Source organism: Anarhichas minor, unplaced genomic scaffold (assembly GCF_050575085.1).
Source record: "Anarhichas minor isolate MPS153535 unplaced genomic scaffold, ASM5057508v1 ptg000004l, whole genome shotgun sequence".
NCBI lineage: Eukaryota > Metazoa > Chordata > Actinopteri > Perciformes > Anarhichadidae > Anarhichas > Anarhichas minor.
In genome coordinates, this window is record NW_027466450.1 from 2,175,887 (window position 1) to 2,202,617 (window position 26,731).

General features: G+C 43.0%; 1 protein-coding gene across 1 annotated transcript in view; it reads right to left on the reverse strand.

Moving 5' to 3' along the window:
* Positions 1–361: 361 nt before the first annotated feature.
* The window catches only part of tns1b (tensin 1b), a 155,740-nt gene continuing 129,370 nt past the window's right edge, over positions 362–26,731 (reverse strand). Inside the window, exons 18-35 of the mRNA XM_076102898.1 lie at positions 16,888–18,372; positions 15,203–15,283; positions 12,268–12,461; positions 12,028–12,166; positions 8,777–8,872; positions 8,438–8,464; positions 7,917–8,097; positions 6,417–7,450; positions 6,217–6,303; positions 4,837–4,965; positions 4,556–4,648; positions 3,828–3,905; positions 3,273–3,341; positions 3,062–3,088; positions 2,473–2,641; positions 1,524–1,592; positions 1,277–1,306; positions 362–689 (exon numbers count right to left, since the gene is read on the reverse strand). Coding sequence (XP_075959013.1) covers positions 551–689; positions 1,277–1,306; positions 1,524–1,592; positions 2,473–2,641; positions 3,062–3,088; positions 3,273–3,341; positions 3,828–3,905; positions 4,556–4,648; positions 4,837–4,965; positions 6,217–6,303; positions 6,417–7,450; positions 7,917–8,097; positions 8,438–8,464; positions 8,777–8,872; positions 12,028–12,166; positions 12,268–12,461; positions 15,203–15,283; positions 16,888–18,372 — 4,127 coding nt within the window. The 3' untranslated portion in view covers positions 362–550. The remainder of the gene's footprint in view (positions 690–1,276; positions 1,307–1,523; positions 1,593–2,472; positions 2,642–3,061; positions 3,089–3,272; positions 3,342–3,827; positions 3,906–4,555; positions 4,649–4,836; positions 4,966–6,216; positions 6,304–6,416; positions 7,451–7,916; positions 8,098–8,437; positions 8,465–8,776; positions 8,873–12,027; positions 12,167–12,267; positions 12,462–15,202; positions 15,284–16,887; positions 18,373–26,731) is intronic.

Sequence of the window (26,731 nt, forward strand, 5' to 3'; positions counted from 1 at the left end):
AAGCCTGATAGATTTACAATCCACCTTTACATCACACAACTTGACTTCTTTTTTTTTTCTTTCTTCTTTATAAAAAAAACAATGAACAAAAATGAAACAACTGCTAAAAAAATAACATTTGCACACACAATGTCATTCCCTCTTCCTGTTCATGTGTTACCCTGCCGGGGGAGATCAGAATTGCCTCCCGTCCCATTGTCACACACAACCACGCCCCATCCCTGCACTTCCTCTGGTCCATTCTGGAGTCCGTCCAAGAAGAAAAGCACATGCATGCAAGCTGCGCACACCCAAACACACACACACACACACACACACACACACACACACACACACACACACACACACTCTCTGTCTCTCAGACACAAACACACTGAGACATGCACGTAAATGTAAAAGAGCGGAAGAAATAAGGTGACGCGTGAAAACCAAATGCTGAATTGTCCAAAACAAAAAAGTAAGTGTCCGTCGATAAAAGGAAAGAAAATAACCAAAAGTGTTTAAAAAAAAAAAGAAGAAAAAAAAGTGCCAGGGGGTTTGCTGACAGCTCTCATCGTTTCTGCGAAGCGATCATCTTCGAGACAAAGTTGACGATGGCGCTGGCAGGCTGGTCAGCGTCCATCTCAGCGAAGAGGTGGCTGACGTTGTCCGTTGTGCTTCCCTGCTTACGCGCCACAAACCCAAACAGCCTGCAAAGCCCACATCAGAGATTCATTTGTAAAAGCTGCCATGTTTAAGCATTGGAATGTGTCTACAATGGAATGCATGTCAACAGACTAATTCATTGAATAAACTGAAATGATATATATTTATAAAGGAGATTTACATTTTCTTTAGATTCAAAATAGCAAAGTTACCCTTTAACTTGAAGATGGTTGACAATTGTGTTAGTTAAATATCCTGTAGGTATCATTCAGGTAAAACGATTATACAACTGCCTACCAAAATATTACTGGGTGCTTAAATCATATTGCGTGTGTCTGATTAAATAGTTTACACCTTCTTTTCTCAGACATTGAATTTCGGATGCAGTTTCCTCTGCTGCAGCGGATGCAGCCTCTATTCATACTGCTCAACCCCAACAGACCATTATCAGCGGTGCTGCTTTTCTTCTATTTTAGCTGTGCAAAACCGGTCTTTCAGTCAGGGCAAATGTCATTAGACTTAGTGAATACCCCCCACTGAATGCCATGCTTCACGTAACCCTGCCGTCCATGCTTGCTCTATAGAAATATCAGATCAACAGTGGCACTGTAATCCACAGAGGTTTACTTACTTGGCCGTTCCTCCCTCAGGCTTGTTCCACCTGAAAAGATTTGAAGAAAGTAAGTGTCAACATTCTGATGAATTGTGGACTTGCTGGTACATTTTTAGGTTTTCTGAGACGTCAACTACAATAATAGTAGAAGTAAGAATACAAATAGTGGACAAAGAGCCATTTTCTGATTTTTAAAGTAATTTGGAACTCATCGGTGGCCAAAAACAAACATTTTAGGAAATCATTTTCATTTCTCTGTACTCACTTTCTGTCTTGTGGGTCAATATCGCAGAACGTGACTGTGTTGGTGGGATAGTGGCGTCGGAAGAAAAGCCTATAAAAGCAGTAAACCAATGGTGAAAAAAATGTTATTAAATAAACAAAATACAATAAAGAAAACATGGGGAAAACGTGCATTATGTGGATTTGGAGATGATATGCTTTTCTGTGAGTCAAAATGACTTTAACCTGGAGGAAGCACACATCATCATGCTTATAATGATAGCATTTATGTACTACAGTTTCTAAAATGTACACTGCTCACCAATATATCTGTGATAAGCTTAGCCCATGTCAATGTGTCGGTTAGGGGTTTAAAGTATGGTTTAGTTAAAAGTTGTATTCATCTTGGCACCCTACACAAAACCATATTGTGTATTTGGTCAGGATAACCCCATTCAGACTTTGAATCTCATTTACAAGGGGATGCTGGCCAAGATGGCAGCTTAAAGCTTCACACGAGTACCACATAAAAACACAAAAAAACAGAGTGAAAAACAAAACGGTAACAAGTTAAAAACAACATAAAAACATTCAAAATTCACTTAGAAGGGACAACAGACTTAGAAATCAAATCAGTGCTCAAACGTATCCTTAATCCTGTTTTTAAAACCCTGCATGCTTATGAAATAATCTTGTTGTCAAATTGTCTCTGTAGCTCACAACAAGATGATGGTCCAACAACTTTTAAAGTGGGTTGTTGATTGAAACACTGCAGTGAGTAATAAGACCCTGATCCTTTAAACCTGTGTTAACAGTTATGTAATGCCTCTGATTGTGTGCAGGGACTCATGTTGACACTTGCCCTTCAAAAACAAACTTATTATCTTACGTTCAGACATCCAACTTTTGTCAGCAGCAAAATCTCCTTACGTCAGGCCGTGTTTATCTTGTGAGTCAAACATTAACAGCGCACGGGTGGTATCCAGACTTACTTCCTCTGGTTGTCGGTCAGCGTGATGCCTTGCGAAGACACCTTGAAGTGCACAATGGCGGCAGTAGCTGGAGAGGCGGCAGCCAGTGTCTCAGATATGGCCTTGGCAACAGCCTGAGGGCCCGTCAGGGACTCCATCTCCACCGAGTTGATGTAGAGCACGTTGCATGCTGGGAAGAGAGCAGACGTTCAAATCAGACAACAAAAGAAATGCCAAATGGAATGGTCATTCTGTGAGGAAAAAACGACACAAACTGTATGTCTTCCAAAATGCTATTAATGCCTGTTTTGATCTTTCCATGCAAATATATTGATTTCCTCTCATTAGAGAACATGCTGTCCGCAACAAAGCTGGGGTCAAACTGCTTTAGAAACGAATCCATCCAATATCATTCCACATGAAACATTTTGCCTGTTACAGACAAGAAGCCGGACACGAATGTTAACAGACAAAATCTAAATACATCTCAAGGGATTAAACAGGGCCATCGTTAATTTATCTCAATTTGTGCAGGTTAAACATACGCAGACAGACATAAAGGATGCACATTCCAGATGGAAGTTTCCAAATAAAAGTGCACAGGGTTTACCATGGGAATCAGCAGGGGCCCTCTGCACTGGGATAACATGGGTGTCTTGTTGTCAGAACAAGTGGACAGGATGATTCAGGACACGTTAATTACATGGTCATTAATGTCCTAGAATCTCAAAGCTGTGTTGTATTTGATCCTCAAAAAAACAGAGAGTGTCACAGGATCGCTTTTACCAAAGAGAATGAATGAGAGTGAGGTCATGTTTTACCTGCTCCTTGTTTCAGCCTTTCAGCCAGTGGATTTGTTACGGCTACTTCTGGCACTTCCTCGGTGAGATCTACAACATGAGACAGAGGAAGTTACTTTTATATAGTTAGTTTGATATTCTTTTGTTTTTATTTAGTAGCACCAAGGGCTTCTGTAATCGGTTCATCAGCATAGGCCTATTACTATGTTAATTATAGGTTCCAGGCTCACCTCTGATATTATATATGGTAGCCTATATGCAATAAAGATACTTTTATGGTAATCATACCTAGCAGCAAAAATATGCACAGATAGAAATGCCTGGTACAAAACTTACTTAAAATGTGGGGCAGGAGTTCTTTTTTTCTAAAGTTAATTTGTGTAACTTGTGAAATACTCTTTCAGTTAAGATGAATACAAAAATTATCATTTGACTAACAATTGCTCATCCAGTGTTACCTTCAATTCACGAAGGAAAATTTGCTTTTTTCACATGCTACGCAAACTGTACTCAAACACAACAGAATCACTTCAAAATGCATAAATGTTTGCCGAACACACACTTGGATCAACGGACCTGTGGTAGGGATAAGTAGTTTGCAGGGTAGGGCCAGTGGGGTGATAGCATGTTGGTAGACCAAGGCAGACAGACAGCCTGTCAAACAGACACAAGACCCGGTCAGAGACACGCATTGGAGCCACAAAACACTTGGATAAGAAAAATCAGCACACTTCCATTGTGACAAACAAAAACTGACACTTCTGGTTCTATTCCTGTCAAGAGGAACAGCACTTCCCATGATACAATCTTTTTTTGGTGGGATGGATTTGGTTAAATCTGGATTAGATTTACAGTAGCATTTACAGATAAACAAACTATTAATTAGAAAAAACACTCATCGCCATTCTGTCGGTATTAGTAGTTGTAAAACAAAACAATTATAGAGAGCAACTCTACGCGGGGAAAAGAGTGAGGAACTGACATATGTTCTGGAGACAGGAAGAAGAAACAAGGAGAGGCAATACAAAAGTGTACAGAAGTCAGCTTGCCCCATTTTCTATTTGGCAGAAGAGACAAACACATGCACGCCGTACAGTCTTAGAGTGTAATTAGTGAGGAGAACATGACTTAGATCACTACAGTCAGTCAGTAATTACGGTAGGATTGTATGTTATACAACTTGGAAAGGGGTGCAGATCTGTGACAGACGCACAGACAGGAGCATGTGACTTTTCCTCCAATCTCCTCATGGCTTTCCCGAGCTGTCAGTGTACATGTGAGTGTGTGTGTGTTTCAGGCCGTACCAAAGTAAGGCTCGTTGGGACAACCCTTCAGCTTCACTCCTTTAGGGCTGCTCTCGATCAGGAAGTGCCTCACCAGCTCGTTGGTGATGTCGCCTGCGACAAAAGAGAGGGACAGGGGGTCACAGCTGATTACCATGGAGACATCACCTCACATCTTTGGCATTAGCTTTAAGTCTGTCACCACCCTGACCAAAGAACACAGTAGCTCTCTACTGAAAAGAGGAGCTGCACAAAGCAGTGGAGTTGTCTTACAAACATAAACATGCATCATGCCCCCATACCTTTCTTGTTCTGATGCACTGAGGGTGGATGAGAGGCCACCTTCATAGCCAAGCCGTAAGCCCCCCTGAACGAGTGACTATCCCGGATAACAAAGGCTCCAGGCTCCCTCTCTCTCAGCAGGCCAATAGCTGTAACACAGTAGGCATTCAGTTATGTCACAAAATGAATTGTGAGGGTAGTGATGAATCTCAACAGGTATCAGATAGATTGCCATGGAATTTTGTAGAGATATCAAAGGTCCATGGACAATTCATCCTGATGATTTAGGTGACCCCCTGACTTTTCCTCTAGTGGGACCGTGGGATTGACATCTGGTTTGTAGCAAGGGGCAACCTTCAGGTCTGAAAAGTGAAGCCAATGCGGAAGTGCCTTATACTTGTATTCTTGTCTATTCTCCAGCAGGGGACGACTCCTCTGGTTGCAAAAGGTCACAGTTAAAATGTAAAATAACATACGGCACTAATAAATAAAAAACAGGATAAGAAACAGGTAAAGCACTACAGTGCTTATGAAATACCAGTGTTTTTTAGGGACACATTGGCTGCATTGGCTAAGTTTGGGTAAGAGACTGAGGAGGTCAGAGAAAGTCAGCTCATTAAAGGATTTAAGTGAACTAAAGAAAAAGGTAGCAGAAGGTTAAAAGAACGACCAAGAGCAAAGGCGCTAGTCAGTCCATGTTTCATTACAACTCCAACTTTTAACAAGCGGCTTCGCTTTAGACACGCTATCGTTGAAGGAGAGAAGCTTTAGATGAATTACTTCACTATTTAGTTCAAGGCCTCAGCCTGTTCACATGTGATGGTTTAAGGAAGGAAGATGGATGAGATGAGTAACACATGCAGATGTTCCCTAATTCTCTACATGTGGTGTGGCTTTTCCTCTGGAAGTGCATGGCACTAAGTATAAACTATGTGTGTGTGTGTGTGTCTGTGTGTCTGAGTGTGTGTGTGATGTCATTGCAGTTGAGCATGTGCTTGTATTTAACATGATATAATCCAATACTGGCCATAAGCAAATGCAGATGGCGGCCAATAGCCACTGACCTCACAACCAAACACACACACACGTACAGAGATGTGTATATACCGATGCATGAGCATGTGTGTGTTCTGTATAACCATGAATATTCATTATTGCGTATACGTGGACATGCATTTATGAAAAGTGATTATGCTAATGCCTTAGGGGGTGGGCCTTTGACATTCAAAACATGGAATATATGGCATATTCTTTGATATAACTGTCTTAACATTTTGACAAACTGGCACACACTTAACCGCCGATCCCCAGCAGGCACCACGAAGTAAAAATTAAAGGGTAAGAAAACTTCCAATAATTGTTCAAAGGTCATTTAAGGGAAAAGTCTCTCTGCATCTTACCTTGCTCCCTGGAAATGTCTGGCTTGTACCAGAACTTGGATGTGTCTTGGACAAACTTGACATTCAGCCTGCTCTCAGGACTTCCATCTGCAACAAAATCCAAAAGAACGTCAAAAAAAGTAAGTGACAGAGAAGGAGCAAACAGAGAAAGACTCCAAAATGTGTCTTCATGTCACTCCAGATAATGTATATGTCCTTACCGGACATGTTGAACCTTGAGAAGTCAGAGAGGGTGTGGAAGTAGCCGGGATTGCTTCCTCCACTCATTGGGGACATTATCTTCCCGTTCAGCGTGCCATAGGACATCGCTCCGTTTGGTCTGTCGCCGCTCGACATGCGCCTCTTCTCTGGAAGCTGGGGCTGGAAACCAGGGACTGGGCTGCCCTGCCGGAATCCTATACCCATCCCCATCATCCCCCCATCTTGGTAACCTGCAGGTGAGATGGGGAAGGAGGGAGTGGGTGGTCCCTGGTAGCCCGATGAGCTGCTCTGTCGTGACAGGTTCCCATGTCTCTCATCTGGCGTGGTGTAACCGCTGTGCATGGGGTGACGGTCCAGACTGGGGCTTCTCTGGGATACCTGCGATACAGATGGGTGACGGCCCAAAACTGGACTTCCTTGGGGGTGTGTGATCGATGGCTGTCGGCTGAGCACGGGGCTGCTCTGCATGGGCTGGCCCAAGGACGGCTGTCTGCTGAGGACCGGGCTCCGCTGAGACCCCTGTCCCAAAGAGGCCTGTTTGCTAAGGACTGGGCTGCTCTGAGCTCCCTGAGACGGACGACGACCAAGAATGGGACTGCCACTGAGACCTACCATACCCACATCAAAGCCGTTAGCTGGTGATGTTTGCTGGCCCATGATAGAACCCTCCTGAATAGCACACGAGCGCTGCTGGAGGAGGGGGTTGTAGGTGGAGCCCAGGATGTTGGTCCGGTGCTGCGCATGGGGACTTCCGTGGCTCAGCGTTGTCTGGGAGGGTTCCAGGGTGGGAAGGCTGACGTCTGAGGCCACATAGCTCCCCAGCAGAGTGTTAGGGCCAAGGTAGGATAGCGTAGGGGTAGTGGTGCCAAAGTAGGAAGAGGTCGGAGAGCTGGAATCCAGGTAGGAAGAAGTGGGGGTATTCAGGGCTTGATATGAGGGGGTGGGAGTTGGGTAGGCACTCTCTGTGGCCTGGGAGCGGAAGCCTGAATCAGTAGTGGGTTGGGACGGAGTGCTAACGCTGCTGGGGTGATCACTGGAAGAAAATTGCAAACGTTTATTAACCAGCTGAAGTTCTACACACATCAAACACACATGTTTATTTGGACGCATGACTTTGCAGACTTAAAAGCAGTAAAGGGTTACAGCAGTCGCTAAACGAGCTGCTTGGGGCAACTCCTCACTGTCAATGTACGCCCACTTAGACTCAAAAGATGGTAAAATGGGGTCCAGGTTGAAAAAGAGCACAGTAACCCTTAAGTACCTAAATATTTAGATTTTCTAATTAAATAAGTAGAAAGAATGAATAGCAATTAAACATATGAGTAATTGACAAGGTATATCCTTGCAAAGCAGAAGCCACCTATGGCTCCAAATGACACTATGACGGATGTACAAGTCACATCTATATCATATCATTACTATTTCACTAATTCACTAATATCTGGTTTAAGATCTGGCCTTGGACCAAAAAATAAAAGAGCATTATGTCTTGGGCTCACCCCTGTGAGCTCTGGATGGGGCTGCTGCTGGACAAAGGTGGGTTCAGCGTGTGGGAAGTGGGACTCGGAATTCTCTGCTGGGCTGTCGTCTCTCCCAGTGGGCTGAGGCTCCGAGGTGACATCGACTGCTCTCCGCCTGCCGCTGCCGACCTTGCCACAGACTCAACATAGCTTCTTGGTGCTGCATGAGAGAGAGAAAAAACATTTACTTTACTTCTGCTGTCTGTGTTTGATGTTCCCTTTAGCTTTGTGGCATTGCAGTTGTGTGACGGTGATAGTATGCCAATGAAAAATGTCTCAAGAGAACTGTGAACGCAGAATGGCACAAGATTGAAATAATATGCTGTGACAGTGTATGCTGCCATGAGAGTGGTTGTGACACTTTTCCAGACAAGAAATGAAAACGGAAATGGTTTTGCCACGCAAGATGTAGATGGTCTACAAACTGAGCAATAGGGGAAACAATGGGGTGGAGGAGATTAAAACGTTGATGATCTGCGGCATTGTAGCAGCACTCTTACCTTCCTCACCCTCACTGCTCTCATCTTCTGTGGAGCATCGTTGGAGATAATCCAGAGAAACAGAATAATGTAAAGGAACAGAGGTACAGCAAAGGAGGTGGGAAGGATATTTTTTGTCTGTGCCCTACTCATTTAATTTGGTGTGTGTGTGGTTATGCAACTCGTCAAATACTGACGCTTGGTCAGACCACATTTTTGTGTTTGTCAGCTGTTAATACAGTTAATAAGTTTGACTTTTTTTCTTCTTTTTTACAAAAAAACGTTTGGCAGCATTAGAAAACAATAACTACTTGGATTTAATTAGTTTGTGATTGTAATAAAGTGAGTGTTACAACCAACCTGAGCCTGTTTGATTGAGGAGGATTTCTGCTGGGTTGTGGGGCTTCAAACCCAGCGCTGACAGTGGGGTCTTGGCAAGACCAGGAGGGGACCGACCTGAAGAGAATGGGACACTTATCACCACACAGCATCAAACGTCACTAACATCTTGACAGCTGCTTCCTGTTTATTTTATCCCCTTTTCACTAAATAAGAAAATGATGCAAAAGTGTATAAAACATTTTTTTTTTCTTAATTGTCAATTTCCATAAGGCCTGCAGTAGTTTTTTTTAACAACAGTCTCGCCCGCTTAAAGTTGACCTTTTAGTCTTGATAATCATATTCTAACACACAAGTAAACAGCTGTCAAGACAATACAGCATCAACACATCTTAGCACACAGGGGCAACATGTCCAGAGGGGTGTGCTCATGCTCTGATGGAGGGGAAAAACATGCATTTGACTAATAACAATGTGACACCACCTCACTCTACCAACAGCAGAATAAGGTTTGTGTCAAACACAAAGCAGAGCTGGGTCAAACTGAATAAAGAGTGTTTGGTTCCCCAGGAATCATTCTGGTCATTTTACAGGAGAACGGCATTAGTAATCCTCAGTTGCCACATTTTGTTTTTACATTTGTAGACTTTGTTTTAGTTTTACATTAGCAATCGGTACTGTCCATTGTTCCGTCGGCCCATGATTCTGAAACCCCAGATTTTCTTTGCATCTTATTACTCGTTGCCTTTGTGGTTGGGTTGGTTAGGTTTGGGCGTAAGGAGTAGGATTAGTTATATGTAGGATAAGAATATCAGGGTAAGCCAACCAGAGGCGGTTCATACCTTCGTAGGAAAAAAGAATATTGCGACCGGGAGGGTCGCTCTGGATAACAATTTGGCATGTGCTTCTGTTTACTACTCACAAAGATTGTAATTTCGAAACAGTGGGCCTTAGGAACGATGAGAGTTTGTTTTGGGATTAACGGGCTGTCGGACAAATGGACTTTTGGACAAATTGGCCATCGGAACAATGTCATGACACCATGCTAACATCCCTATATTCCTTTGAATCAAATGTTGTCACTTAGTCATTACTGTCCATGAAAGAATAGGCACTTTGATACAGTCTCTGCTACATTAACACTGGAGGGAAAGATCAGGAGTAGAGTGTGTAGCCTCTGTCATATTTAGACCTATACTACTAGAATCATCCCAACTGTAAATGTGTTTGATTCACAAATCTGTTCTGCACCTCTAGTCTTCCTTTAACAATGCCAACTACTCCTGTATTCCCCTCCAGTGTAAACACAAATGATTATGTGGGGGGAGAGAAAAAAAGAAAACTCTTGTGGTAACAAACACATAATGCTTGCACAATTACCAAAGGACAAGACATAAATGGCTGGGTAATTAAGACTGCTGGGGGAGGGCAGGCAGGGTGCTGTTTGTGGTGAAACAAGGCAGCAACAGGAACCCAAACACAGATGACAACAGCAACACAGAGAGCAGCAGCAGCTGAGAGAGTGGAAGCATGTCTTTGGGCTTTACGTGTTTGGATCTATGGATGAGTGTTTGTGTGTGTTGACAATGAGGCAAATTTTTGACTTTGTCAATATATGAAAGTGGAGGTTATTCCCTGGTGTATTTGTACCACAAGTATCTCTTTTAGCAGCAACAGACTTGCAGGTAGTTTACTGTTGAATATATGTCTGATGTGTGTCCTACAGTGTGTCCATTGTGTTGCCAGTGCTGCTCTTATGTGGCTCCCATGCCAAAGCAGTGCAGAACTGTGATAATTGATGGGTAAAGCTCACTTGGGGAGAGGGAAGGGATGGGGGGGGGTCCATTTGGCTGACATTGTGGGACAGTGGTACTCCGGTAGAAAGACGTGCATCCTCCACTTACCAAAGAATCCAAATCAATTCTTTGTACTTGCCACCTAGATGCCCCACATTTAATCGTGGGTGGTGTGTGTGCAGGGCAGGCAAAGTCAAAACTTGGGAAAGTGATTTGAGGACTACTACTACAACACTATTCAAGACAACTGTGTAATGGAAATAAATGGGAAATAAATATAGTGTCACATGCACTAATCAAGTAGCTAACCATGCACCTTTAACAAGTTTTGCAAATAACTGCAAAACTAATCCTTGTTAAATGACGTTTGTGCTCAGCTGAGAAAAATAATCTAGGTTTGAGGTCTATTACACTCACAAACAATGAAGGAAACCTTATGTTTTTTCCCAAACGCATATCTAATGTAACAATTTGATCTCAATGTGTCCCAGTTCCCACGTTGATGGGAAGGGAGGGGTGTTGCACCGCGTTAAAAATATGGAGCGACTTTTATGACTAGGTTTTATGGGTGTGCCCTGGGGGAGATAGGCAAGTGGACTGGATGAGATCATTGGTAGAGTTGGCCAAAGACACGTAACCTAACACGTGACTCTTGTTTTAGTGTGGAGTACATGTGAGACTGCGAGAAGCAGTTGGGAGAGGGCAGTTTTGTCAGTTGCTTTGTCCATCTGTATCTTTTCTATTTTCCAGACTTTGAGAAAACATGTTTTTGTTGTAAGATCAACTTATTCTCTGTGAAACATTTATACTGAACAAAAGACGCTATTTAATCGGTTACACCAAACTGACTTGGCTTTTTTTGCCTCTCTTGCCTCTTTTTTTCTCATTCTTCATCTCCTGAATGATGACTGCAGACATTCTTGCAAGTAAAGATTAATTCAGTCTTCACGAGATGCGGCCACTCAGGCATTTTGATGAGCCAGAGCACTGCAGCGTCCCACTCGTACATTGGAAATGCAGCCCATTTACAATCTGTATGAATATGGTAATAGTGGGGATTTTTTTCACACTGCTTGGAATATGTGGTACCAAATGAAGCACATAAAGAGAGAATGCAAGTCAAGATTAAGTACCTTGATCAACTGCCAAGAGTCTCAAATCATGAGGGAACCTTTTATACCTCAAGACTTTTCCTACAACAGTTTTCAGTATCACAAGTTATACTCAAATCTCTGTTCTTACACTTGTAAAAAGAGAGACATCCATAAATTGATGAATGCTAAGTAACCTCATTACTAAAATATGCCATTTAAAAGTGAATGTAAGTACATAAATCGAAAGAATAATCTCAGAATAAGAGTAATACCATTGTCAAATACAACCTTCAGTTAGGATTTCATTTAAATCATGTTTTGATCTACTGTAACTAAGCCTGAGCTCCACAGTGCCCTCTGTCAGCCGGATGGGGGGACTTACACAGGTTGAAGTAAGGGGTTTGCGGCGAGATTGGGAAGGCAGGGGTTTGGGGAAACACCTCACCACCAACTATGGGTGTAGGACTGATGGGGCCACCCTCCATCTCCTCGAAGGCCTCGCGGTAGCTGTGCATGTGTCTCTGAGGAGCGGAACAAAAACACATGTCAACACGTAAAGAAAAAAGGCGGGAAAACAACGTATGTTGTCCCACCATGTATGTTCAAAATGTACACTCTCTACCTCCTTAGGTCGTCCGCCAGGGTTCATCGCTATGGCGTTGGCAAACTCCGGAGAAACACAGCGGACGGGGGACCGAAGTGGGGCATCTGCGGAGGGGTCGTCGTCAGGATGGTACTGGCCGTCGCTGGTGATGTTGTAATGGCGGGGAAGGGTTGCAGGCACGTCGTCCAAGGACACTGTACGGGCCTGGACACCTGGCAGGACACGCAAGTTGAGTTTTAAAAATTTAGCAAGGGCTGGTCACTACTGCTCTATCACACTTCTTTCCTCCAGCAATGCCATCATCGTCATTAGAGGTTTTCAGCCATTGTGAATGCTCAACGCACAGGCCATCGTGTGCATTTTGGTTGTGGTTCTCAAAACTGTTGAATTCAACATGCACACACACACAAGGTTAATGAAGGGTTAGCTGCTGATCAAACTGAAGCCCATTGGATTTATTTCATTCATTAATATACCCACTGAATGATATCTCCAACAAAACAAGTGTTTCAAATTTAGGGAAAACCTTGACCTTAAAAATATGTTACATAAAAAAGATGGCATCCCTTCTAGCATCAGCTGAAACTATAATAAGTGAAGTATTTTTTGGAAAGACCAAGAATGAAAACGTTGTCTCATACAAATAATCAAGACTTTCTGATACACTGGTGCAATCTGCATGTTTGTTATCTAATGCGTCAATGCGGCCAGATCTGGCTGAACCTCAAAGCAGCCAGTAAGCTCATTTCAGTTAATCTGCTCTGAACTAAGATAGAGAAAGAAAGCTACCAGCATAAAACAAACAGGATTTAAGTTAAGAGTTTTATGCTAATATGCAATGCCATTGACTGGCGGGTGGAGGTAGCAAAGCATGAAGTGCTTGCCAAAGCTGCACGGCCAATGTGAAAGAATATCACTGGCTGCCCTGTGCTTTGGAACAAGATGAAGGTTAATGGGAGAAAAAAGGGGAGAACAATAGGCTTAAGAAACAAGTGGGACAATTGGGTGAATAAATCCTGTGGTGTTGTGTGTGCTGAGGCAGCTTATCCTCTGTTTTTTTTCTAAGGGTTACTTTCTCCATGTTTCAAATTCACTGAAAGAGTTGAATGAATAATGTGTTGGATGGACCTTGAGTTAATTTATTGTTTCTTTCTTAGAGCTCCTCTTTCACACCTGCATGAGAACATGCCTTTGCCAAGATGGAATGATCTCATAGGGAGACTGAAAACAAACACAGGCTGACAGTCACCTTAACAATGTGACTGAGGGCTTTTATCAGTTTGATGCTGATAGACTTCCATACATGTAGAAACAAAAGACAAACCCTACGAGCCTGTTATGCAAACGTGAAAATATTAATATCCCCTTTACTCAGCTTCATTTTGAAGTGAGGGTGCGAAGACCAGGCCAAATATCTGTGGGGAAAATTTATAGATAGCAGCTGTGGAAATTCGAACAGTTAAATAGTTAGGAATGAAGGTAGCTGCCATCGCCACCTCAGTATTAAATCTGAGGCTTTAAAAAATATTTTCTCTAAATTTTCTTACCTCTAAGTTACCTTCTGTTTATAAATCAATGTACTTATTTTATATATGTATTATTTTTAAATAAAAGAGAGAAATCAAAGATGAATAAGTGCCAATCATGCTATCTGTCAGGATGCTTGGTGTTGGCGAGGGGTTGGTTAAAAAAAATCTTGGAACCGACAGCTTTGCAAAGCATGTAGGCAGTCAACACCCCCAAACAGAAACACACCCACCATCGCACCGAGCCCAGAAACTGAGAACCAGATGTACCCACGATGCACTGCTCAGCAGCAGAGTACTGTCAAACACTGCGTTGTTGCCCTAGCCACTGCTAATGACTTCCAGCTGGGACGGCTGGAGATTCTCGAGGGCTGACTTTTCTCAGCTATGTAAAATCCAGTCATCATGTGTATAAGCATGGGGTTGTTTCCAAATACATCAACTTGATAGGTGATCCAGAGTCTCCATATGTGCACACCTGCAACTGGGCGAGGTCATTTAAGGTAAGAGTGAAGGGGTTGCATTCCTGGCAAGGTAAGTGCAGATCAATGAGAGAATTGTATTTTCTTTATAGTCTTTTTTTTTTTTAAACGTCTACATTTTTGTAATAGTGCTTGTAGAACAGAAACGTCATAATGGCGTTCATTTCAACTCTACAATCCAAGATCTACTCTGTTACATTTAACTTTAATGTTGCGTTGCATCACTAAAAAGGGCCCTAAAACCGAACAATCCTGTCTGCATTGTGGTCGCTTTCTCCCAGTGGACACATAGGGCTTGCGCGATGTTTCCAACGAGGACTGTGGGGTCGCTCCTGGATTTGGTGTCCTTTGTCTGGCTTTGTAAATCTTCAAAATAGTGTGAGTAAAAAAAAAAAAGCAGCCTTGAATGAAGCCAGTGTATCCCAGCCTCGGTATTGTTCCCCGAGTTTGGCAAAATGGATCTTGTGACATGCACTCTCCTGGCAAGAGACAGAGCCTCCTTTGTGCCTCTCTTGTCTAGTTCTTGTGGAACTTTAACATTATCCAATTTGGATGGTTTTTTTTACTCCGTACTTGAGGTAATTCCCTGACCTTGAGGTAGAAAACTGTAACTCAGAACAAAGAGGAATAAAGGGTGAGTATGTATGCAGAGAGGATTCAGTGGTTAGTTTGATGATCCTATACAAACCCGACAATGACAGAGGAAAATGTGTTACGTGTGAAAGGGAGAAAGAGGAAGTGAAACAAAAAGAAAACTGAGTAGCAGCAGATTGGGCAGTCAATTATTAAACAAGAAATGAGAAAGGATTAAATGCAAATCAAAGCCCACCGCACTCGAAGGCAAAGCAGATACAGACTTGAACTTGGACTACTTGAAGGAACACTTGAAAAAAGGACCTCTCCTTCCTTTTTAAGTGTTCCTTCAGACAGGATGGAAGAACCAACCCGAGAGGGAGTGAGAAGGGCGGTGGTCAGACTGAGAAGAGGTCATGCTGGGGATGACACTTTGGACACGAGCCGAGTATTCTGGGTAAACAGATGGATGATGACAGAAAGGAGAATGATGATGACAAAATTGGAAGGAAAAAGAAAACGAGTGAGACCCGCCTATAAGAAGAACAAGAAGGTAACTGAAAGATATTTTCCATGTAAATATATATACAGTATATATATATATATATATATATATATATATATAGCTGATTCCTGTTATCAGTTTGGAAATGAACCTACGACTCCGACATTAAAAAGTGAAACAGTTTTGTCTTTACGGTCTCTAAACAAATCATGAAGAAATTAGGATTTCTATGAAACAGGAAGTAGACAGCAATCAGACTAGGGTCTCATTTATCTTCCACAAACAATAACTACATTTCTAAATCATAACGGTCTTAAACTGCTATTTAGTATTGCGTAATGTGGACGATTGCTCTTCATTTAAATGTCAGTAAAGTGAACTGAGCCGTACTGTTGATTCTAGAAAACCTCTTTCTGGCAATAGTAATCTCAGGGCTCAGCTATCACACTGATATATGTTGACTTGCTTGCTGCTCTGCAGGATGTCTGGTGTGCTTATCTAGAGACAGTCAACCTGCTAGACTGGAGAGAACACTTCCTGTTTGAGCCTGAGTGATGGGGACTGATGAGGTGACATTGAGGAAATGAGATAAGGACAGAGCGGTGTTTTCTGCACAGGGCAGGGATGGTGGCATCAACATTGCTCTTCCGTACATGTTCTGTCTTGCCATCAAAACGAAGCTTACACACATACTGCTACATTGAATAATGCTTAGTATCTACTTGTCCAGTGCCCGTTTGGCCGATTGCTTGGCCTGTGGTATTGCTGCTTGCAGCTTTCTCGAGAACCGCTCATCCAAACAACTTCACACTTCGATACAACTTTGATTGTATGAACAGTTGTCGAGAAACTCTAAGGACAGGCATACGTACAGACAGAGACTCCTTCTATTTTAATTAGACAGTTTGATGTATTTGTAATAGGAATTTGGAATATAGCAATGATCATCAAACAACAGGGTGATATTTTTGTCTCTACTGGGAAATGGATTGGTTGTGGAAATAATGAACCAAACGTAGTGTTTGGCTGCTTCTTGAGAGAAGTAATAGTGGAAGGCTACAACCAAGAGTCATGTTGTAGAGTGAGCCCAACAGACAACAGGTGGGCTGTAAAATGAAAAGGACAGCCCACCATCAGAGTACAACTCTTTAAAACAGAAGAGCCACACAGGACCTAGGACATGATTGTATGGAAAATGAGAATTACACAGCTTCATGACATAACTATGACATGACATACTGTATTTATCTGTGTCATCATGCTATGTAAAACTAAACTAAAGCTATATTTGGGTTGTCAGGTAGTCACATCTTTGACCTCAGCATATATAGTGTTCCTAATGCAAACTTTACGAATGAAATAGTTTTTGCAGCAGGTTGCACCTAGTATTGTGTGAGGCAAACAGTTTATCAATCCTTTAAAAATCTATAAAATCAATTTTATACATATGAAGAAGCAATCTGCTGTTGGATAACAGGTAATTCTCTCTGGGTGCTGAGGTCATAAATGGAGCTATGGTATTCAGATGACATAACTTAATGTTAGATCTTACCAGCCACTCTTTGCGCAACCAGACCATCAACGTTGAAGACTTCATCTTGCTCACTTTCTCTTGGCTGGGGTGATGCTGAGGCAGTGATAGGGCTTCTCTGGTGTTCAGAGACCTCTCCAGACTGGGACAATGTGCTTGGTGGGTAGCTGTTGATGGGCTTGAGTTGGAAGTGACCAACTATAGCGGGGGAGGCATGTTGGGAAGGACTGATTCCAGCTCTCTCAGATGTATAACACGGAGATCCCTGCACCGATACAGGCTCTGGTGTACTAGGCTTCCCAGGTGAGACCTGAGGCTGTGACGAGTGGCTGGCCAGGCTGGGGCCAGAAAAGTGGGTGTGAATGGTGGCATCGGCCTGGGAGAAGGACGGCTGGGTGGTCACTACAAAATTGTTTTCCCGCAGTGGAGCACTTTGGGACTTTGGCACCAGCGGACGGCCTGGTTCTAGGTCCAACATGAGGAGATTAAGAGTTTCAATAGATTTCTCAATTTCTTGCTGGGAGGCGCTGTGGCGATGAGGGAATTGTGGGAGGCTGTGGTGGCTGGGCATCACTGCTACAGACGGAGGTGGACTAAAAGTGAGGCCCTCAGTTACTGGCTCCTCTGGTACACCAAACTGCTGCCAAACATTGAGACCACGCTGGACGGCATCCCTGCTACTGGTGGTGCGGGCGGGAGCTTGTGGCAAAGAGTTTGGCTCTGCAGCAAATGACTGAGAGTTGTACAAATTGCCATTCTGTGTAGCCATGTAATTACCGGAAAATGGGTCCAAATGACTTTGGGTCAAAGCGACAGGTTTGTTGGATATGGCAACTTGCGTCCGGACGATTTCCAGAGGCTTTTCTGGGACACTGCGCTCCAGATACGGTACATGGTCCTGGCCGTTGACAAGTGACTCAGGCTGGTAGTAAAGATCAGCTGGTGTAGCCCGACCATCTGTGGAGCAGAATGTCCCTAGACTGTCCACACTGTTGCCCTCCTTACGGATAGGCAGCTCATCATCTAAAATGTCTGTCTCACGGTCGATGCTACTGTTCCCATTGACATGGACCTGGACAGGAACCAGGTGAAGCATGCCTCCAACAGCAGAGGTCGGAGTGGACAAGTAGCCCTGTCGATGCATGGGCCCCTCCAAGCCACTCAGCAGCTGCTCCAGCTCCTGTTTCTCTTGGGGACTGATTGGTTGTTGTGCAGGAGGGGCGTGGTGATGGACTGAGGGTAGCTCCTCACCAACAGGAACGTGTGTCTGGCTCACTGTGGATGCCTGAGGAGCTGCTGTCGCTTCATCAGTTCGGTCAGTTTTGATGGAGGCAGTAGAGTTTCCTGAGTCGCTGCTCACTGACAAGGCATGGTCAACCGCAGGTAGGGCATGTTCAGCAGCAGTGGGCAGGAGGCCGTTCGCTGTGACCGATCCTTCAACAGACTCCTTTTTACGAACTTTGGCGTAGAGGCTGCCGTCCAGGGGTCCTTCGGTATGGATGACTTCTAAAACAAACAAGAATGACAGAGGCTCATTAGAATAACATTAGGCCGAAGACAACAGTTAGCAACCATTCAGCTTTCCACAACCTTTAAGTATTTTCAAAGCCATAGTACTTTGGCTATTACAGAAATAAGTGTTTTATCCTCTAAGCACACAGGATTCAATAAAGGCGCAAGGGAACAAAAGTAGCGCTATCATAGAGGGAAACTGGGATATTGGGAAATTGTGTGGGCATGGCCTAAACAGCTGCAGTTAAACTAAACACTGGCTCACGTCCACCTATTCTACCAGCTTCAGGAAATGAGCAGGGTCTGTGGCATGCAGTGTGGAAAAAACGATGACATCACAGGAGCCTGCCTCGCAGTTTCTCCAATTGGATTAATCTGCACCACCTGAGGGATACCAGCATAATAGAAGATGAATCAGCTGTTGATTTTATTTGCTTATGATCCCTACGACTGTAAACAGGATAAGCAGATGTAAAAAGCGGATGGATGGATGAACACAACAGACTTTAAATTGAATCGGTTGGAATGCCGCAGTGTGGATTGTGTTCACTGAACACAAATGCACATACACACGTACTGTACATGCATACGCTCATGCACATACACATTCACACACAGCCACACCCAAGTCCAGTGAAGAGGAAGTTGGGTGCCCCGATCAAGAGAATTTAGTCATCACTGGAAAATCAGCCTCACTGAGTAAGGAAGGCTTTTCCTGGAGTCCGTCACCGAAAGCAAAACAAAAAGCTCAAAATACTGAGAATCTCACTGAAATGGTTGAGAGACACACATACTTTTCTCCTTCCTCCCGCATTCTCTCATACAGCCAACACAGTGCATCAAGGCAAACAGATTTATGTGTGATGTCGGAAAAAGTCTCAACTACGTCTCCTCCAGACCATTTCAGGGCTCAACAATAAGGATTGCGCTTTTTTTCCGGGAGCAGTAAAATGGCACTTTTGCCGAGGAAATCTTGCAACTCACTTGCACGATTGGGCAAGCGGTAAAAAACCATTAAACGCATATTTCTTTTCCCAGAGCTGATGATGGAAGTAGCTAAGAAGTGAAGCCATTTTGCTTCCTTCCCATCTGAGAGTTGCACATGCGCAGCACTGCTCAGACAAGACAAAGTTTATAAGCTATACCGCCAGCAATCAGTTCAATCATTCTGGAAACAGGAGTTTAGTTGGGTGGATACGAGGATGTGGGTCAATCTCATATATTTAAATAAAGATTAAACCCTACAATTAATTTTGGTCTTTTGATAATTGCCAATAAATAAAACATTTTGCATAAGGGCAAGAAAAAAATGTACTTGAATTTCTGACCCACTTGCCCGTCCGGGCAAGGGAAAAACAACATACACGTTAAACCCTGGATTTAGTAACAGTTTGTGTGGTAACACATTCAATAACATAACAATACCTTGTCAGGTAATTCCTCTTCTACTGTCCATTAAAGTTCCCAAGTAACCTCATAACTCATGGTGAGACATGTCCTGGTTCTACAGCTTGGGAAAGGAGCTGCACAAAGAAGCTGTCTGTGTCTCTGTAACTTATAGATATCTCCATCTCAGCTTTAGTGAATACTGGGCTCTGTAATGGAGCTTGGTGGGCGTACACACAAGCCGGGCACTGGAAGGTCTCTTTGGCTGGCTCGGGGCAACTTGCCAAGGGAATGGCGCACTGTGGCGGCTGCACTGTCAGACTGCTGGTGGAAACAAATCTGAGAGCTCTCGATCACAGACAAGCACAGTGTATGTTTTTTACTGTTAATCCATTAGTGAGTTTACTTTGATTTGTACTTTGAGCGGGCCACATGCGGGAAAAAGAGGCTATGATAGCTTCTAGCATGTCTAGTCTGATAATGGCCTGTTGCAGTATCGCATGCCATTTGGACAGGGTATCTTCAGTGTCAGTACCGTTGTCATGAATACCGTAGTCAATACAGACCGTAGCCCAAAAAATGCATTGCAAATGCAAACTTTCAGATTTCTGGTAGCTTCTAATGTGAATTCTCCACTAAAGCCAATGCTGTCTCCCCTGAAAAGTTAGCTGCTAAGACATTAGGCTCCAAATCAAGTCATCATTACACGTTTATATAGCTCATGAAACTGCAAGTATCAAGTTTGGTGCACTGGATGCATTTCCGTCCACATGAGTGCAGACACACTTAAAGCGTCAGTCATGTAGACAAACATAGACATAAGTCGCGAAAGAAGAGCTCCCCTCACTTTCTACATTTTAGTACCTTTATAATCACCTGCCCCGTAGCCAAATGTGACTGGTGCAATCGGGATGATAAGTCACATGGCTCAACTGATGTCACACACTCTGAATATCTGAATTACAACGCTTCAAAGGAGTCAAAGTCTTGTCGAAAGAAACAACAGAAACACCTGCCCTACCTGTGCGAGCAGTGGAAGTCGGCACAATCCCAATCTAAGATGATAAAATCCCTGCAGAGTAGCCCCCCGGGTGGGACATGGGCAAATACAGCAGGAGTTTGGTGAGTTAGTTTTGGCTACTGTTCTTCCTCCTCCTCCCTCTACTCAATAGCTGTGTGGCCGGACCAGGAGAGCTACGGCAGTTGCTGGCTGCTCAGTAGCTCTAGTCTAAAGGCTGCCCCTGCTGTGTGTGCGTATGTGGGAGGTCTATCACAACAGCCTGTTTGACGGTGTATGTGGGAGGGAGGGGCTCTAGAGTTTGATAGAATGACATCAGTCCCTGTAGGTTAGGCTCTCTTCCTTGAGGTATACAGTTTGTTAATAGTCCCCATTGGTCAAATCACAGATTTTTCATCTATACAAATATATCCAATATATAAGACTTGTTTAAGCTATAGCTGAAAAAAAACAAAACGTGTTGAAAAACATAATATGCCGTCAGCGGCATGCGTAAAAATGAGCCCTTTCCATGCACACATATACAGAGATGCCACTCCTTTAGCCCACTGGTGTCGAAAACACTCATGTAATGGAAAGAGTTACCTCGTCCAACAACAGTCATTTAATGAGCTCTCTCCAAGCTAGGAAGCAGGGAGAAAACTCCACCCTGCTTCAGGCAGATGGAGAAAACAGAAAGGCCTAGTGGGTAAAAAATAGAAAGATGAATAGATGAATTTGAGTGGCTGCTGATCCGGTATGGAATATAAGAAGGGCTCACTGTTTTATTGGTTAACATTAAAAATGACGCAGTCAGATGTAGAGGATTTAACGCAGTTGTTCCCTTGGATGGTTTGAAAATGCAACCTACTGTAACAAACGCACACATACACACAAAACACAACCTTTTTTTCCCACAGTTTGAGAGCTCCTCAGCCTGCGGTCCAGTTCATATCACCAAGCCATCTGTACACATTAGCATGCAGGACAGTCACTTCACTGTCCAGAACAATTCCACTTTGGTCATTCTGGCTGATAACAATAAACATTTGGCCTCCACAAAACTTTGTCTCTATTGACACCCTCATTTCAAGCAGATTGAATTCAATGGAAGTTTCATGATTCTGGATTACTGCGATACTGTTTTCCCTCATTTGACTCACAGATTCTCTCACCAACTCTCTTATTTTCTCGCTTTAAGCGCTCTCTTTCTACCTCCACATCCTTCCCCTGGCCTCTCACTCGATTCTTTTACCGGTGATGATGATGGCAATGACAGCGATGATGCCAGCTGTAGTCCTACGGTCCCACTCTCGCATCAAATGAAAGACCAATTTAGTTTCCCCTCTGTCTTCACTTTAGAAGCGACGTGACTGCTAAGCGATCCACAGAATCCCCATTTGTACAACAGGAAATCTAATATGTCACTTTTTACGCCAAGCAGACTATTTATGATGAGACTGCTTCTGTGCGCGGTGCTATGTCTGCTGCTGTTTTCATTCGGCTGAAATGAACACTAGTAAGCCTCTACAAATAGCCTTTCCGTGTTCCTTCCCGTGATAAGAAAGGGCATATGTATGTGCGATATCTTACAGTGTTTGTGTCCACGTTGGTGTGTGTTTGTAAGTACACCCCAGGAGGGAAATACTTGCTCTGTGATCCCAAGCATATTAGTTAGAGGAGAATGTCTGCGATCCCAACCCCATCGCCCCGGCTAATTATACAACAGCAGGGGAGAGTGAACCATGTCTGACCAGTCTGGAATGACCAATTGGTTGCGTCGCTACATCCTCTGCAATAGAAACGCTTCGGGGCTTATCACAAAATGCTTTTAAAAAACAGCAGCAACTTAAATTAAATCAAGCACATCATGATCATAAAATGCAGGCGTTTCTACTGTTCTCAAACATATACGAGTCTAGACAGTAGAAAAATATTGCACACGTACAACATCTAAACTGAACTCAACAAAATACAAAATGTCGAAAGTGGAAAGGTGGTGCCAGATATTTTGAGGTTATGTGCGCCAGATGGTGCAACTCTGTGAACTCCTGATCTTTAAACCCTGACCTCTGACCCCTGTGGCAATAGATCCCCTTTACAGCGGAAATAGCATGTTTCCCCTTTAACTTACATGGACAAACATGCCATGTGCTACTCTGTACTTGTGTATGTGCGTGTGAGAGAGAGAGTACGTGTGTGGGCATTCCAAAACAGTTGAGGTCTGTTGGCCACAAGTGTGACATTAATAAAAAGCAATGATGAAACATTTTCTGGGAACGTCCCCTCAGGCCTCAAATGCTGCAAGCACTTATAGCCCGACGAGAATAAAGCTCTGAGAGTATTTACATTCAAGAAGCCCGAGAGAATTAAGCGCTTCAGTAGCTGGACATGATAAGTATACAAGTTTAGCCTGGTACCATATTTGGTCTAAGTTAATGGCTGAATTATTGATTTGGCAACAAAGCATTCCTGTGCTGTGTGAGAGCTCTCAAGGACAGCTATTAACGTAATACTGTGGCCTTGTAAATGATCTACACAAGAGGCTATTAGATCACCTGAGCCGGATTAATTTGACTTGTGAAGATCAGAGAAGACTGATGAATTAAAAAAATCAACAGAGACCAGATTAAATAAAGCAACTGTCATACAAACTGATTAATCTGCAGTATTTAATTCAATTAAATCACAAATAATCTGCAATACAAAATAACTGTGAATTCATGCTAAATGCTAATGATGCCAATGCAAGAATTTGAATGGGAATTCTTAGAATATTAGTGGAGAGTCACACCAGAATATACAGTACATTTAAATACAGTTTAGTTATTGCAAACATCAATAGCCCTGAAGTGCTTAGTCAAATGTAAGTACAGGATCCCATTCTAATGAACACTTGCCCTGCAGCTCATTAAATATACATCAAAGATTACTTTGAATCCATGTGTGTGAGTGCAAGCTCTCTAGGATCAGACAAACATTGGCCAAGGTAATGGAGGGTGGATTGGAACAGGGGGAGGATAGTGATTGATATTTACAGTATATGGATGTTGTGTTCACCTTCAAACTGGCCGACACTATGGAATGGCTATAGGTAGGCTCTTATTTGTATTCGACAAATATTCTTTCAAGATGAAAACAAAGTGAATTTGTAAAAGAATATAGCACATATTACAGTGTATCGCGGCCTTTGTATTTAAATGCAAACATAAACTGTCGTACTCAATCAACCTATCTTAACTGCAACATTGGTGTTCCTCAGGGTTGAATACTGGGCCCTATTTAGTTTTGATTGTACTTAATGAGCTGCCTTTAGTCTGCCCAACAATCAAATGTAAGCTGATGACACGGTTCTTTATGTATATGCTAAAAACTAACTAACAGCAGCCATGGCCCATGTATCAGATTTGTTGAGCAACTGATGTTTACACCTGAACATAAACAAAAATGTCTGTATGTTCTTTCAAGGAAGCCCCAAGAGACTCACCAACCTGATGTTTTTATTAAAGGAGAAAAGTCCAATTTTAAATATCTTGGAATCATCCTAGATTCTAATCTGTCATTTAAAAAACATGCTAAAAAGGTAGCCGGTACTACCAAATCCAACATGGCTGACTTTAGGCATACAAAACCATACAACAGAGGCAGCCAAACTCTTTATGCATGCTACGATCTCCTCCCACATAACATACTGCTTTACAAGCCGGCCACAAGCAAGCACGGCAACTCTGAAAGCCATTTACAAGTCCCTTTTACAAACAGACACTAAAAACACTTGACCGAAAGGTTCAAAAGCACAATCTACTTAACTGTGATAGTTTTAAACATTTTGGAGATGCTTGCTTCGTCTTTAAGGTTCTACAGGGGCTCTTACCTCCTACACTGAATTAGCTCATAATGCAAAAGGATAGTGGCGGCAGGGTAACAAGGGCAAATACCAGAGGGGACTGTGTTGTACACAGACTTAGCTGGGCAAACACTCTTCTCTGCCAGAGCCACCCACTACTGGAACAGTCTTTCTATTGAGTTAAGAGAAAGCACTAATTACCCAACCTTTAAACAAAAACTAAAGAGATGGCTTAAAGCAAACCAAACCTGCAATCACGAGTAATTCATACTACCTCATCTCTGGCACGGCTGTTACATACTCTCATTGTTTTGCAAATTTACATTGAGGTGGAAACTGACATGTTGATTAATGTGCACTGTCCCTGGTAAATAAATAAAATAACTAAAGACTATATTTAGCATAAATACGACTGAAAACAATAACAAATGCATAGACATAACCAACACACACACACACACACACACCCACACACACACACACACACACAGACACACAGCACACAGACATCTCTAGGGCCAAATGAGGAGAGGTTCTGATGAGCTGGCTGTGTCTATCTTGCTCCGGAGGTGAGGAGAGGCTTTGATGGGCTAACTTTTTCTCGCTATGATGTGGAGACTCTACAGAGACAGAGCCACTTCATACTGCCTAAAGCCTTGATAGCGCACGCAGATCCTCCTCAAAGCAACTCTCGAAAGCTCTTGTGCTAATCAACATCGTGGTGAAGGCTTCAGACACAAACCAGTCTTGCTCCTGACCACCAGATACTTCCTGGTATTAGAGCTGTAACAAAATTATTCTTTATACTGCGAACTGTGAGGAGAGATAAAAACGTTGTCCAAAATGACTTCTTATTCTTCACTTTTCAAAATGCCAACAGTCTCACAGATTGGCAGAAACAATACAAGAAAGAGGGTAAAAAAGAGATGTTTTTAATTACTTCAGCTCACGAGGAAGGTAAAGCAAGGACAACCCAAATATAAATGGACTTGGCCAGTATGTGTATAATGTAACACAGCTGTTTCAAGCAATACCTTTTGTGAAGTGAAGAAAGTTGACAAAGACATGGGAAGGTTGGTGCATGAATAGCACTCTCTTTAAAAAGAAAGATGATAAAGAGGAAGGAGAGGCCAGTGTTCCCAATGGAGCACAAATAAAAGCGTTTTGAGTTCATGCTGAACACTTAGTCCCTCTTTTCTCGTAAAGTTCATCTCCTGTGCCGTTCCACCTCTTGGCTCAGGAGGGGTCTATTCAGTACACCGAGTGACCCATGCAGAAGGATGCCCCACGGCAATAACACAACCGTAACTAGACAGTGGTGCCTGATAAAAGAAGTGCAACTCTTGGTCTTTGTCTCTCTACTTGTTCTCCTATTCTTGCTTTTACTTGATTCCTAGTGTCCTCTTTGCATAAACACTTAAAGAGGGACAAACAGAGTAAGGTGCCGAAGCAAAGGCATCTTACATCGAGCAAGCACAATAAGCAACCTGTGGGAAAGATGTTTGCACGGATTTTTGACTGTCAACTGCTGTCTACTTGAGGTGACTGCAAAACAGCAGTTAAGCTCAAAGAATTAGGCCTGGAAAGTGAATCATGTGGAAATAACCAGTCTTATAAATGTCATAGTTGAATATCATTATCATCCACGAGCACTGTTTAACTGTTGAATGAGATAAAGTGACTTATGAGATACCTCCTTCTACGGTGCAAAGATCTCAATACAGAATAAAAGATCTTGTGAGAAGCACTTCTGGAAAGTGATGATGATGAATTATGGCTTTGCTATGGTGCTTTAGCCAGATCAGCTGTGTAAAGATGGCTGGAGGAAAAAGAAAGAGGGAGAGAGAATGTCTGGCCAGCTGGACAAAAGCTGTATCCTTGAGAAAGTAACAGACAACTCATTTGTTCCCTCACATTATGGGCAGCAGATAACCCTCTCACCCAGGACTAGCCATGTCCTGCAAAGATCTTTACAATACTCACACTGTAAGTACAAAAATTTGCACCATCTTGTTTCCCATGGGTGAAAATCAGCTTTGTGTATGTCAAAACCGTCTGAGAAGTATACAGAGCCAGTGGCTGTCGCCTAGCAGAAACCCCTGTCCCTGCCCCCGCAGCCAGGG